Genomic DNA, 14,128 nt, shown 5'->3' with positions numbered 1-14,128 from the left:
GTTAGAATTTCCCTGCCTCGCAACTCACAGCGTGGAGAGTGACTGCAACGTGTCAAAAGCCCCAGGTGCGATGGTGCTGATCTGATTGTCGTACAGCGAGAGGAGGCGGACATTGCGCAGTCCCGTGAAGCTGTCGTTGTGGATGCAGTTGATGCGGTTGTTCCTCAGCATCCTGGAAGGAAGACAGAGAATGGGAAGAAGCCCGTTCTACAAACTACCCATTGAAAGCCAAAGGAGCCTGACAGCATTCTCCACCCTGCTACTCCTCCTGCATACTGACAACCCACCGCTGCTGCTCTCTCCTATCTTCCCTACCCCAGTTAGGCCAACAACCCCAGTTAGGCCAACTTACAGGGTCCGCAGCCCATCGAGGCCCCGGAACATGGCGCTGCGCACTGACTCCAGCTGGTTAACCGTCAGGTGTAACTCACTGACTGAAGCTGCCCCTTCAAAGGCTCCATCCTCAATCTCTGACACTTTGTTGTTGCTCAGGTTTCTGGGAAAGCAAGGAACATGAAGTGATAGTAGAACACAGGAGCATGCAGAAAGTTTTCTCAACTCAGTGCGCAGCCTACAAGGAGCATTTCTCTCCAACAGAGACAAATGAAGAATATTTGTAGTAGTTCCAACAGCGCTGGTTTTATTTTGCTCTCTTTAATTCTTCTGCAACCTGCGCCTGCTGCACCCACTTTGAATGTATGCCATATGTTTAGTTTTAAGCCTTTGACTTCCTCTAAAAAAATTGTTTCTGCTTCTGAAGGCCCATCGTGTAGCCCCTGGCAGTCTCGATCAGAATCTTCTCCCTCCTGTGCCTGCTGTTTGCACTGAAAGGAAAGCTCCCACTGATGTCAATGGAAGCTTTATTCTCCTTGTAAACAGCAGTTGAGGTGGCAGGGGGGCAATTCCAGCACTGGGTCAAAGCTCCCCTCACTCCACACCATTGTCCTGAGCTGGCTGGCCCCCCTATGCCAGCTGTTCAACTTTTAAAAATCAACTATGCAACACCAAGCAATGTGGCAAAGGTCACCTCTAGTTTGGCCTTTCCATTCTAGGCATACATGTCAGCCTCTTGCATTAGAAATATCTGGCTCCTGTTGGAATACTGCTGCACTCTAAGCCCTGTTCATATTGCCGCCTCCTTTTCCCCAGATCTTGTGTGCACAAGAGGTCTTTGGAGTATCTCCTCTGCTATGAGAACCCCTTACCCACATACTCACATTTTCTTTAAGTGTGGGAGCTTCTTAAAGATGCCTGTGGCCTCCAGCACTGTGATCTCATTGTTGTTCAGCCGCCTGCAACAGAAATAAAGGATTGTAAGCATACAGCTCGGAAAGCAAAGCAGTGAATAAAATAAAATATATGTGTATTCTAGGCCCATCTCTGAAAACTAACTTTGCATTGCTTAACACATTCTTTCCACTCTGTTCTGAGTTAATCCCTGTGTATAAAAATGTGCATATATTTATCAGAATATAAAGCGTAATGCGAATGGATTGTTCTGCCAGGAGTAAGTATGTGGCTTTGAAAGCCAATACACACCAGCTTTCTAAATCAAGCATCTGCAGCAGAAAGCCACTTGTCCGCATGAACAATGTGCCCTTTTCCTACACACAGATAATTTCAAAGAATTGAATATAGAATAGAAATAGAAGGTGAAATGGCCCAATGAAAGACTCAGTACTGGATAGGGCCAAGGGCCATTCCACTGTGCTTGCATGGAAAATAAATGATTCATATAAAAGGCTTCAGATACCCATTTAGTACACAATATGGGATGCTGGGTGCAGTGCAGTGCACTACAGAAGGGAGAGGCACTGGAATGAAAAACGCACCAGAAATAGAAGTTCTAAGCTTTGTCAGTGCGTAAGATGAACACTGGGTACAGAAGTTAGGAATCTTAGATGAGTGGCTGAGGCAACCCAGTCAGATGGGTGGGGAATAATAATAATAATAATAATAATAATAATAATAATAATAATAATAGAAGAAGAAGAAGAAGAAGAATTGGACATACTGCAGTGATTCAAAGTATGAATTAAGTATGAGGAGAAAAAACATTTAGACAACAAGGAGTTTCCCCCTCACTTCTATTTTCACCTTAAGAAAAAGAACTGCGAGTTTCATAGATTCATGGTTAGCGCAAGTATGTAGGGAACCTTTTAACCCTTACCTCCACTGTCAGAGGCAGCATTCTTCCAAATACCAGTCACTGGGAATTACAAGTGGGAAGAGCACTGTTGTGTCAGATCCTGCTTGCAAGCTTCCCATAGGCCACTGTGAGAACAGAATGCTGGACTAAATGGACATTTGGCCTGATACAACAGGGCTCTTCATATGTTTGTTGGGCTTTATAGAGTTAAAATGAAATCCTGCTTCACAGATGGCAGGCAGACCCAGTCTGGGTGGTCAGGTGTACCTCAGCAGGGGGAGCCAATCAGCAAGTAGGTCCTTCCATCTCACTGCTTGATGGGGGAGGGCAAACCCAAAAACCATAGAGAATGCCTCCGTGTCCCTGCCACAGAGATCAGTCCTCAAAACACCAGCAACCCTACAATAGCAACATTTGCTATCTACAACTGTGTAAATAAAGCCACACGGAAAGCAAATAGGAGTACTCGGTTTTTGATAGTGAGGAAGGAAGTATGGTTCTTAGATATGGCCAAAGCATGATGACTTACAGTTCAGCTGTGGCTTGAGGGAGGCGCTCTGGGATCTTTGTCAGCTTCAGGTTGGAACACTCGACCACGTTGGCTTCACAGCGGCACTTGGGGGGGCAGACAACGTCACTGTGACATTCACTGTTCAACTGGTAATCTTCTGTACCTGCCACCAAGAGAAAGCAATGAGAAAGTGTGCACACAGAGGTGTGTGTGAATACTTGGGACTGTTGCATAAGCATATTGTGGAAGGGGATTCCTTCTTTCTGGGGGCATGAGGCCTCACTCTTCTCCCAACATTCCTGCTCACCCAGTCCCAGACCTTCTCCTGTTGAAGGGATCTTCTACCATGGCTGCTTGAATGTGAGTAGAAGCCACCAGGCATCTGGGAGCTCTGCTTTATCAGGGATCCCAGTTGAATGCAGAACTCATAAATAAAAATATATAAATCCGCTGGCCAGAATAATTAAGCCAGAAATTTCTGTACATAGAGTAAGGCTCCAATAAGTGGCACCACCATCAAGTAGACAGAAGCAGTGGAGACTTGACAGATTGAAATTGGCTGTGGACCACCTGTGGCCTATTGAGTTTGCCACTCCTGTGCTACAGCAAATGGAGAAGGTAGATATAAAAGACAGAGACTGGTTGATCTTGTTCTGAGCCTCTGGAAGGACACAGTGCCTGCAAACAGTCCATGCCACCACTGCTGGATCTAATGCAAGCCATTAAAAATACATCGTAACAGCAATCCTGCAAGGCTGCAACCTCATTCTGCCAGTAGTGCAAACATACACATGCAACTCACGTGCAAATTCTAGCATCTCCATACTGGCTCCCTTACCTGGAATGAAATACTGTTCTTTGGCTGTGAACAGAAATATGCAGTGTTAATCTGAATGTAGCAAACTTAAGATATTAAAGGCTGTGCTGCTCATACCTTCCTCAAACATGTATGAACGAGTATATATACTGCAGCGTGTGAAATTAAAACAGAATGCATATTTCTATCCAGATACATATGCTTAGAAATGACATCATGCATATTAACTTAATATGTATTTCTGATGAAAAATAGACAAATACACCACCAGCCATCAATGTGTGCACAAGATGTAAGAGTTAATTTTTAAAATAAGGGAACAGAAACACTGCAGTTGTTTCAGTTGGGGGGGGGGAATGTTTCTACAATATCTCCCCCTAGATTTCACTGGGGTGCTAATGTCAGAATCCCTGAATAAGTATGTAATGAACTGCAGGGGAACATCCAATATCTGCTCTGTCCTGATCCCCAAATCTATACACAGCCCTACAGAAGAAGATCATTCATACGGGAGCAGCGGAATTTCTTGCTCTTGATCTGTCCGATGCGCTTGTTGGCGAGGCGGCGGGGGCTGGCACAACGAGCACCACTTGTTTCAATAGGATTGGCACGCAAGAAGTCTGCCAGCCACTTCAGGTTGCAGTCGCAAATAAAGGGGTTCTGGGCCAGATGGCTGTAGAGGGAAAGAAACAAGAGCAGCTTGAATTTCAGAGTTGTTCTGATGGCTGCTGTCAGAGCAACCTTAAATCTAGCAACCAAGATGCTGCTTCTAGCTGGCATAATGCTGAATGCTCTTGTAGGCACCCCGAAGGCAAAGTGGTCCATTTCCTTGTGACCTCACTTTGGTGCCAGGATGTTGGGCTCTGCCAATGGCCCTGGGCCAGCCTCTACACTCTAGGGCAGTCTTCCCCAACTTGGTGCCCTTCAGATGTTTTTGGAACAACTTCCTCAGCCCCAGTCAAGTTATGGGCAACCACGTTTGGAAGACAGGCAGTTAAGGAAGGCCGGTCTTGAACATGGTTGCAAAGGCATGGCCTTGCAAGGCTTTTTGCTCTCTTTCTAGAGCTCTGACCCTGTGGTAATCTCCTGCCTTGGCCACGGAATCTTACCTGCCTTCTCAGTGGGACCCCAGTTCTCCAAGGGCATTTCCTCCCTTCCTCCCACAGAACCCTGTTCTCATTGGACATATCGTCAGAGAAGCCAGCACTCACAGAGTCTGGATGGCTCGCAAGGTGGCAAAGGTGCCCTTGGCCAAGGTCTGGATCTTGTTGTCGTACAGCGAGAGCAGCGACAGGTTCTGCAGGTCAGCAAAGGCATCTGCCCGGATGCAGTTGATCTTGTTGGCATTCAGGAGCCTGGAGTGAAGGAGCACAAAACACCATATCAGAGTGCGTGTGTGTGCACGTTGTGATGGTCGTAGTGGTAGTGGCTATCACACACACAAAAAATATTCTTGGCCATTGCTCACAGCAGGGGATTCCGCAGATCCCACCCACTCAACTAACACCCAGCATGTTACTCACACAGCCTAGACCAAGTGATAATAGGTCAGAGAACAAAATGGCCACAAAGAAGACAGGTGAGGAGAGAGGATATCCACAACCCTTCCCTGAATCTGAGGTGGACAGAAGGAAGGATAGTATAGATCAGGGGTCGGCAAGGTTTACCTCGCCTGGGATGGTTCACTCCTGTGGAGATTGCTCCATGGACCAGATCGTGCCTGCGCAGATGCGATTTTCGGCATCTGAATCTGCACAGACGCGATTTCCGGCACAGCAGAAGCAAGTCCCCACTCTGCACTGCTCCAGTTTAGTGCAGTGCACAGGGACTCACTGAGTGGGCAGCTCAGTTCAGGGGCGGCTCATGGGCTGTTTAAACGACCCCTGTGGGCCGCTTGTGGCACATGGGCCGCAAGTTGCTGACCCCTGGTATAGATGAGGAATATAGGCAGATGAGGAGGGAAGCAAAGATTAAAGCTGGGGAGAAGACAGTAACTCTAGATGGGATTGTGGAGTAGAAAGACACAGGGGACAGTGAAGCAGGCTGTGTGGAAGATGAAGGCAGGGAAGAAGAAAAGGCTTGTTAAGTAGTAAGGAGAGTTGCAGGTTCCAGGGAAGAGATAAAGGGCTGTCAGGTTTGCACAGAAGTATGCTGAAATTGTATGGGAGCCAGATGTGAGGTCTGGAGCCCCTTTGCCATCTGAATCAAGGTTTCCACACTGCCACTCGCCCCCTGCTATAGTGATGTCCAAATGGCCCTCTAGCTATCCCTCTCACTTGTGCTTACAGTAGTTGCAGTGCATACAAGCCCCCGAATACCCCTTTGGGCAGCTCTGTGATCTTGTTCCCGTACAAGACTCTGGAAAAGAAACAAAACCAGTGCTTGAATTAGTAGTGTTTCTCAGTGGTTAAGTCCTGATGTGCCTTGAGGAAAGAGGCCATCTTGAACAACTGAACCAAGGCTCACCCTTCATACATAGCGATTGTAACGATAATGAGACTGTGAGGTGCCAGCTGGCTTATGATGCCAGCATCAGGGAATCTGGATTCAAATGTGATTTAAGTCCCCACTGAGGCCCAGTTCGTATATGCAAATGGCCATATGCAGCCACTTGAAACAGCCAGGTAGGCGCAGCTCCACATGGCAAGCTGCCTGTGTCAAGTGCGTAGCTGTCAACGTTTCCCTTTTTTAAAGGGAAATTCCCTTATTCCGAATAGGATTCCTCGCAAGAAAAGGGAAAAATTGACAGCTATGGTCAAGTGGCTCCCTGCAAGGTTGCAGCAGTTTCGCTCATTCCATTGCAAACCTTCGCAAGAGAAGGGTTGAAATGGTGAGGCTGAAATCGCCACAGGACCATAGAGAGCTGCTTCATGCAAACACTCGCCATCTGGAGCTGTGCCTGCAAAATTGCATTTCAAAAGACAACCATGACACATATTGCTCTTTGGAATGGAGCCACATTAACTTGCTGGTGCAGTGGATGGTGGGGGAGTGTGGTGGGTGGGGCAATACACATGCTAACATTATCAGCAGCACCTGGGAATTAGAAAGGCCAAGCAATATGTTGGCCAAGGGGGCTGTGAGTTGGAATTGGCATATTCAGGAAGCCACAGCACATAGCCAGTGGTAGAGCTAGGTGCGCGGAGCTTGTGCAAGGACATTCTCATGCTGCATGCAAGCGGCATTTCACTTCCCCACCTAGACTAATGTCTGCCATGCTTGCTCCCACTGAGGGTACTCACAGAGAGTTGAGTGAGCGCAGGCCTTGGAAGGCATCAGGCGCAATCTCCAAGATCTGGTTGTTGCTCAGGTCTCTGAAAGGCAAAGACAAAGTTAACGCTCCTATGCATGTAGTCACAGCTCCTTCCTTTTCTGAAGGTGCCTCTCCCACCTTGTGTTCTTTACAGAGTATAATAAAGGCTTCACTCCTGTTCCTTAGCAGGACTGAGATGAAGGTGCACATCAGCCAATACAGCTCTGGGCTCCCTCGAGTACACCTTGCAATGCAACACCTGCTTCCCCTCTGCCCATATCACGTCTAGACAGAAGGTATTGCCTTAGGCCTGCACAGACTATGTGTCCATCAAGCCCAGCATTGTTCACTCTGGCTGAAGACACTCACATCCTTCGTAGCTTCTTATAAGATGAGAAGGCTCCAGGTGGGATAGACTTGATGCCATTCAGTTCTAAGCGTCTGCATGGGAAACAGAACACAAGAAAGCAAATCAGCTTGACTGCACCATGGGAGTAACTGAAGTGCCGTCTCTTCCAACAAGGATGCCACAGAGATCAGGCAGGAGGTAGTCCCCAAGAGTAGGCAGACAGCTGTATTCCTGGATAGTTCACTTTGGCACATCTCCCCCAGTTCTCTGGAAGCAGAAATCTCTGATCCTGGTACAGCTTTTAGCCACAAAAGGGACTGGCAAAAACTAGAGTCATCTCCGCATAAGGGAGGAGTGGTGAAGCTTTATGGACCAGTGGACCACATCTTTATCTCCCCCTACCCTTGTGGGCCAACTTCAACAGTCAGTAGGGCCACCCATATGCCAGTCACCTGACACATAATGGCATCAGGTGATCGACACCTGTCAAAGCTTTGCACAGCACTTCCCAAATGCCCAAACCAGGTGATTGTCAGATGTTTGGGAAAGCACTGTGCAGAGTGCTTTGCTAGTCACATGCTTGGTGCTTGGGAAATGCTGGACACACGCCTCTCAAAGTGCTTTGTGCTTCGTTTCCCAGACACATGGCAACTGGCTGATTGTGGGGTGTTTGGAAAGCCCCTTTCAGTCATGCCCTGTCCTCACATCATGCATATGGCTTGAGTGAAATGGCTTGGCAGGCCAAATCTGGTCCATGGGCCAGAGGTTCCCCACCCCTGACAGAAGGTCACAGTTGAGAATTGCCCTATGGTGCTCCTTAGGCAACAATATATTCCCTGTTCCAATACCAGCTGAATCAATACTAGCCAAAGGAGACAGGATCACCCAAGCAGAGTAGATGTGATTAGGAAGGGTGCTAGTGCTCAGGTCCCACCACCCCCTGCCTTCCCACCATGTTCCTAGTATCCACTCACATCTCAGTCATGGTCTCAGGCAAGTTGGCAGGGATGGCTGTCAGCCCCTTGCCGCGACAGTCCACAATGCCATTGCTGCAGGTGCACATGGCGGGACAGGAACCTGATGAAAAGCTGCAGATTTGGGTCCTGGTAGCATCCATCTGGCCTGCAGAGAAGAATGCAGAAGCTTAGTGCATCCTCTTTGCATAGGGCTTGCAACCCACGGCACTGCAGGGCATCCCTAGCCCTGCCTACCTGTTCTTTGCTTGTGGAACATTGTGGTCTCTTGGGGTTTTGGAATGTGTACTTTCTTCAGGGCAGCTAGAGAGCCTTTGGGCCACAGCACGCCCTCCTCTCAGCCCCTCTCCACAGATGTTTACACGTAGAGATAAATACATATGCAGGCATATACATATGCAGAACTGCTACACAGGTTGATAGTTCAAATCAGCAGAGACAAGAAACGGACAGTGTGATGGGGAGGGCAAGTGCACAAATGAGCATGAGACAGAAAGGGCAGCATGGTGCACCATTTCACAACGCTGAGGAGGAAAACTGCATAAAGAGTACAGGCTGGTGCAGGGAGCAAGCGGGCATCTTTCAAGATGGCAGCTTGCAGCACTAATGGTTTGATAGCTTCACACTGTCAGAAATAGAAAAATGCAGGATAAAAGGAGACAACGCTTTTAAAAGAATTTCTGTAGAATGAAAAGCAATTTCTGCAGTCCAGGCTGCAGTCATGCAACCACCATGGCCTGCACACGAGACACAAGAGCTCCCGAAACTAATGTGTCGTGGTAAGAGGGTCTGTGTTCATTTGAGAGACCAATGGTCTCTTGTGGCAGGTTTCACTAACCCTTTGGTTCCAGGGCTGATATGCCTTGAATCTGAAGGCAGAAGGGGCCTCTTTCTGGTGATTCTGGGGGTCTGCAAAGCTCCCTGGAACCCCATAGATGCCACTCACCTGAACAGCTGAATTCATTCTTCTGAATCTCTGCAACATTGAGGCCACGGAGGGCAGCAGGGCCGGCACACTGTGTGAAGAGCCCAATTGTGGGGCGCTGGCGCAGCCACTGGGAAAGCCAACCCAAATGGCAATCGCAGAAGAGCTGGTTGGAGTGCAAGCGGCTGTAGGGACCCAGGGGAGGAAAGGTTGGGGGGGGGAGAGAAACATCAATCACTGTCTTTCCACAGCTACCTCTTGAGACACCTGCATAGATACTGTAGGTAAAGCCATTTCTAGAGAGACAGACTTAGGTTTACTGAGCTGGAATGAAAATGTGGGGACATTTCCTGGGAAGGAGAGTCCAGTCCAATAGGGATCTGAAGCTGTGGGATTTGGGCCTTAGTACTCTGCATTCTGGGATACGGGTGGCACTGTGGTGTAAACCACTGAGCCTTGGGCTTGTCAATCAGAATGTTGGTGGTTCGAATCCCTGCGACGGGGAGAACTCCTGCCAACCTAGCAGTTCGAAAGCATGTCAAAGTGCAAGTAGATAAATAGGTACTGCTCCGGTGGGAAAGTTAACGGCATTTCCGTGCACTGCTCTGGTTTCGCCAGAAGCGGCTTAGTCATGCTGGCCACATGACCCGGAAAAACTGTCTATGGACAAATGCCGGCTCCCTCGGCCAGTAAAGCAAGATGAGCGCCGCAACCCCAGAGTTGTTTGTGACTGGACTTAACTGTCAGGGGTCATTTACCTTTACCTCTTTTTTTACTCTGCATTCCATGGACTGGATTGCTCTCACCCAGTGTCCTGCCCACCACATTAATGCCACCCCTTTCTGTCCCATGATACACCTTGTCATTAAAGGAACCAACAACTCTATGAACAGAGCTGTGGCTCTTTCTGCCATTGGGGGCAGCACCCCACATCTTCATAGGGCCCCAGGTTTTTGGGATCCTGGGCACAGGGTTAGGCATTACCTACTATGAAAACACCAGTGCCAAGAAGGGAGATCTGCAGGACCTAAAAGTGAAAAGTTGCCACCAGGATTCCTTGTATGGACTGGTAGCTCCCAGCCCACCATGCTTTATGAAATGTCCAGTCTGCGGTCTTCCACCCCACCCCCAATCCCACCCCGCCCTTGGGCTGCTTCATCATGTGCTCACAAGGTGCGCAGTTTGGGCATATGGTTGAAGCTGGAGATGGGGATGGTGCTGATGTTGTTGTTGTTCAAAGTCCTGCAGGAAGGAGGAAGAGGAAGAGCATCAGTGAACACTGGAGAGAAACATCTTGTCCTTTCATCTGGCTGTGTGTGCAGTGTACACACAAACAAACAATGCTCACAGAGTGGCATGTGACACTTCTCAGATTGACAGCACATCTTATTTTCAAAATCATTTGCAGCATGGGAGAAGCAAGGGCCAGTTCTAACACACCCCTACAACAGAGGATCTTAGAATGACAGATCAACAGGTAAATTTTAGGGCACCCCTTAGCAAGAAAAGTTACATTGACTAATAGGCCAGCTTCCCCAGGATTGCATGCATATTACCTTCATCTGACCCAACACTCCCCTCAAGCTTGGGAGGAAGGCCCCGCTGACATTAGTAAGCTCAGGACCAGGCTCCAGTGGTTTGCACAAGGGGAGCTACTGGGCTTTGGGTTGTCACTTGATCACTTTTGAAACCAGACCAGGTATAATGTTATTTGTTTTGCTTTGTTTTCACCACTGGGATTTTAAAACCCCTCTTAAGCTACAATCCTATGCACAATTGCATAGTAATATGGTAGGGCAATTATTACTAATTATTACTGTTGTTGTTGTTGTATTGATTTATCACCCGCCCTTTGAAAACAATTTAAAATTCAACATTAAAAACAGTTCAAAACAAATTAAATACTGAAGCTAAAGTGACCTATCAACACTTCTCTAGGGAGGGTATCCCATAAAGTAGGGGCCACCACTGAGAAGGCACTGGTTCCTGGTTCCCACCAATCTAAATGATCTCAAATGCAGGCCAACAAGTAGGGCTTCTGATATCCACCTTAAAGCAAAGGTAGGTTCATACAGGCACAGCTTCTCCTTCTAATAACTTAGCCCCAAACCAATGAGGGCTCTAAAGGTGGAAAACAGCACTTTCAGTTCTGCTGGGAAGCACTGCGACTGATACAGAATCGGTGTAATGCCAAAAGACCTCCATCCTTCTGGGGAGATGGAATGCTACCTGGACCCTGTATGTTACCAGCATGGGTGGGAATCTCAGGATATACACTCTAAGTTAAAAACATTTCTGATGTGGCCTGGTGCCTACAAATGAATAGTGGCCAGGAGTGGGGTGTTGAAGGGGATAAGGCTATGGCCACCTGAGCCAGCAGATCATACACCAGTGATAAAGCTATAGAGAAAAACAGACTCTTTGCCCACATTTAGGGGTGGGCACTGTTTCTTGTGAAGAGTTAGCCCTAACCCCAGGGTGCTTCCAGACCACCCTCCCATCAACTGAGCTGAATTCTACTACAGTCATGCTTCTCTAGGCAGGCTCTCCATCCAGCCCGATGGGACAAACCTTCTACAGAGCCCTCCCAGAGACACTTACAAAACTTCCAGGCCACGGAGAGCACGGAAGGCCCCTTCCTCAATGCAGCTGATGTGGTTCTTGTCCAGTTGTCTGAGTGATGAAAGAGGAGATTAATATACCTGTTCTCAATAGCTGCGCTGGCAGACCAATATCTAGGAATCTCGACACAAAGACCAATCTGCTGCACTCAATGAAAGGAGAAGAAATGCTGGAGGACTTTGTGGTATGCATAAGTAGCACTGGAGAACGGCAAGTAGCCAAGAGGAGGAGAGGGATAGGTATGGGTGGGTGGGAAATATGATTTGGGGCACAACAGGCACTGCAATGTATCTGTGAGAAACGTTCCCACTGCTATTATCCTATTAGTATTTGCTGTTGTAGAAGGAACTTTTGAGATCTTCCTCTACACAGTTGCTAGCCCTATGACCTCAATATGTGCATGCATGAAACATAATGCCAATTTCTCCAGGCCAATGTGGCATGCTGTGCTTCCCTATCCACTGCCCTGCTGGGCCTGGTCACTCACAGGTTCTTGAGATCAGTAGCTCCACGAAACGCCTTCCTGGGAACAGCCAGAAGGAGGTTCTCGCTCAAGTCCCTGCAGATGATAATTTTAAGAGAGCCATCTGTCAGTGGAGAGACAATGAAGTACGGGGGGTTGGCAAGGTAGTGAGGCATCAGGTTATGAGGACTAGCAGGGGAATACTAAGCAGCAATGAATAAATATTCTGCACATGCTCAGATGCATGACCACCCTTATTGTTTTATATGCACCAGAGTGAGCTCTGGCACTGAAGAGGTGCTGTGTGTGGCCCAAAATACTGCTCTTTTCACCAAACACCCCCCCAGGACACTGGCACAGCAAACAGCATTATATTCTGTGCCCCTTTCATATAATGAGTGGTTCATCTCATGCCACTTCTGTCATGGCAGCAAGATGAGATGACTGATTGTGGTTTGAATACCTTAAGCAATTTAAATAAGAATGCATGTTTTCAAACATCCAGTGTCCACCTGATTTACGGCAAGGTACAAAAGCAACCCAGTAGTCCATTTTAAAAATAGCAAAGGAGGTGACCTAATGGACAATGAAGATGCATATTCCAGTCTCTGGCATCTGCATGCAAGAAACAAGGTGAGTCACACCGCGGTCTTATCAGATGCAAAACCTCTTCCAGCTCTTCATTCCACAGCATGCCTCATCCAGTATCCCTGCTGGCCCCTTGTATCTCACCAAGAGTCATGAAGGGGCTGAGAGAAGGGAGTGGACAGTTGACACTTGCCTTTCCCAACCCTGGGAGTAGAGGCATCCTCAGAACAGAAATGCCCAGTGACTGCTGATTTATTAACAAAGATACTTGCCAATTCTATGCATCACACACACACACACACACACACACACACACACACACACAGAGTACCTGAGTGGAAACTTAAAAGAGCACAAGCTGTGATGGTTTTTAATTGCCTTGCTGCCATTTCCTAACTTCCAAATTGTTTTGTGCAAGCCTGTAATGGCTGATGCTTATCAGTGAGGTGCCTTCTGATAAATTTCTGTATCATGAGACTAACACACACACACATGTGCACACACGCTATTGTGGACACAAACACACAGCCTGCTCCACCACCCTTGCAAACCTTTTTTGAAAATAACAGCTGCAATCTAAGAGCAGGAAGAAAGTAGGATTGCCACAGTACAGCTCAATCCTAACCAGGAGAGGGCAGCAGAAGCTCTTTCATTGCTGACTGATGTCACCTCTTCAATCTGTTACCTTTGAGACAGAACAGCGGTTCTTCAGACTTGACACATAGCATTGGGGAAAGGAAGTATGCATGACATCCTGGTTTCTTCTCCACACTTCTGCTAACAACCAACCTCTCCAGCTAAGTGGCATCATTAAAAACCCTCCACTGTTTATAATGAGTGTCCAACACTCCTTTAGACTGGACGTTGCAGCGGCTGTGCAACTTTTGCCCGCAGAGCCATGTTTCTCTCAGAGGACGTGTTTTGGAAGCAACTTTCTTCAGCCTCCCTCCCTCTGGCCCACACCCCAAGATCCCACTACAGTGGTACCTCTGGTTGTGAACAGGATCTGTTCCGGAGCCCCGTTCGCAACCCGAGCAGAATGCAACCCGCATCTGTGCGTGCGCGGGTCGCGATTGGCTGCTTCTGCACATGCGTGTGACGTCATTTTGAGTGTCTGCGCATGCGCGAGTGGCGAAACCCAGAAGTAACCCTTTCCGGTACTTCCGGGTTGCCGTGGGACGCAACCTGAAAACGCTCAACCTGAAGCAAACGCAACACGAGGTATTTTTTTAAAATTTATTTAATCACTTTTTCGATACAAAAAAACCACAAAAAACTACAACAAAAACCATAATAACAATAATAACACAATTTGACAATTCAGATTTAAATACACTGATATACTTATGACTGCCCCCTTTTAACAATATTTTCCCACCTCTCTCTCCGCCCCCACTTCCCTCCACTATCCACCTTATCACTTCAATATTCATTCCAGATTTCTTCATATTTATCCATTCTTAATTTGTGTCGGCAT

At 47.7% G+C, this 14,128-nt stretch overlaps 1 protein-coding gene across 1 annotated transcript in view; it reads right to left on the bottom strand.

Annotated features, from left to right (window-relative positions):
• Positions 1-14,128, bottom strand: part of SLIT1 (slit guidance ligand 1) — a 123,343-nt gene that overhangs the window by 19,957 nt on the left and 89,258 nt on the right. The window contains exons 5-19 of the mRNA XM_081007573.1: positions 12,088-12,159; positions 11,580-11,651; positions 10,149-10,220; positions 9,000-9,163; positions 8,054-8,201; positions 7,100-7,171; positions 6,720-6,791; positions 5,764-5,835; positions 4,689-4,832; positions 3,987-4,150; positions 3,499-3,522; positions 2,679-2,823; positions 1,218-1,292; positions 353-496; positions 29-172 (exon numbers count right to left, since the gene is read on the bottom strand). Coding sequence (XP_080863699.1) covers positions 29-172; positions 353-496; positions 1,218-1,292; positions 2,679-2,823; positions 3,499-3,522; positions 3,987-4,150; positions 4,689-4,832; positions 5,764-5,835; positions 6,720-6,791; positions 7,100-7,171; positions 8,054-8,201; positions 9,000-9,163; positions 10,149-10,220; positions 11,580-11,651; positions 12,088-12,159 — 1,584 coding nt within the window. The remainder of the gene's footprint in view (positions 1-28; positions 173-352; positions 497-1,217; positions 1,293-2,678; positions 2,824-3,498; positions 3,523-3,986; positions 4,151-4,688; positions 4,833-5,763; positions 5,836-6,719; positions 6,792-7,099; positions 7,172-8,053; positions 8,202-8,999; positions 9,164-10,148; positions 10,221-11,579; positions 11,652-12,087; positions 12,160-14,128) is intronic.

The sequence above is a fragment of the Podarcis pityusensis genome (genome assembly GCF_964106645.2).
Source record: "Podarcis pityusensis genome assembly, chromosome: 5".
Taxonomy (NCBI): domain Eukaryota; kingdom Metazoa; phylum Chordata; class Lepidosauria; order Squamata; family Lacertidae; genus Podarcis; species Podarcis pityusensis.
This window is presented reverse-complemented; position numbering and strand designations above follow the sequence as displayed.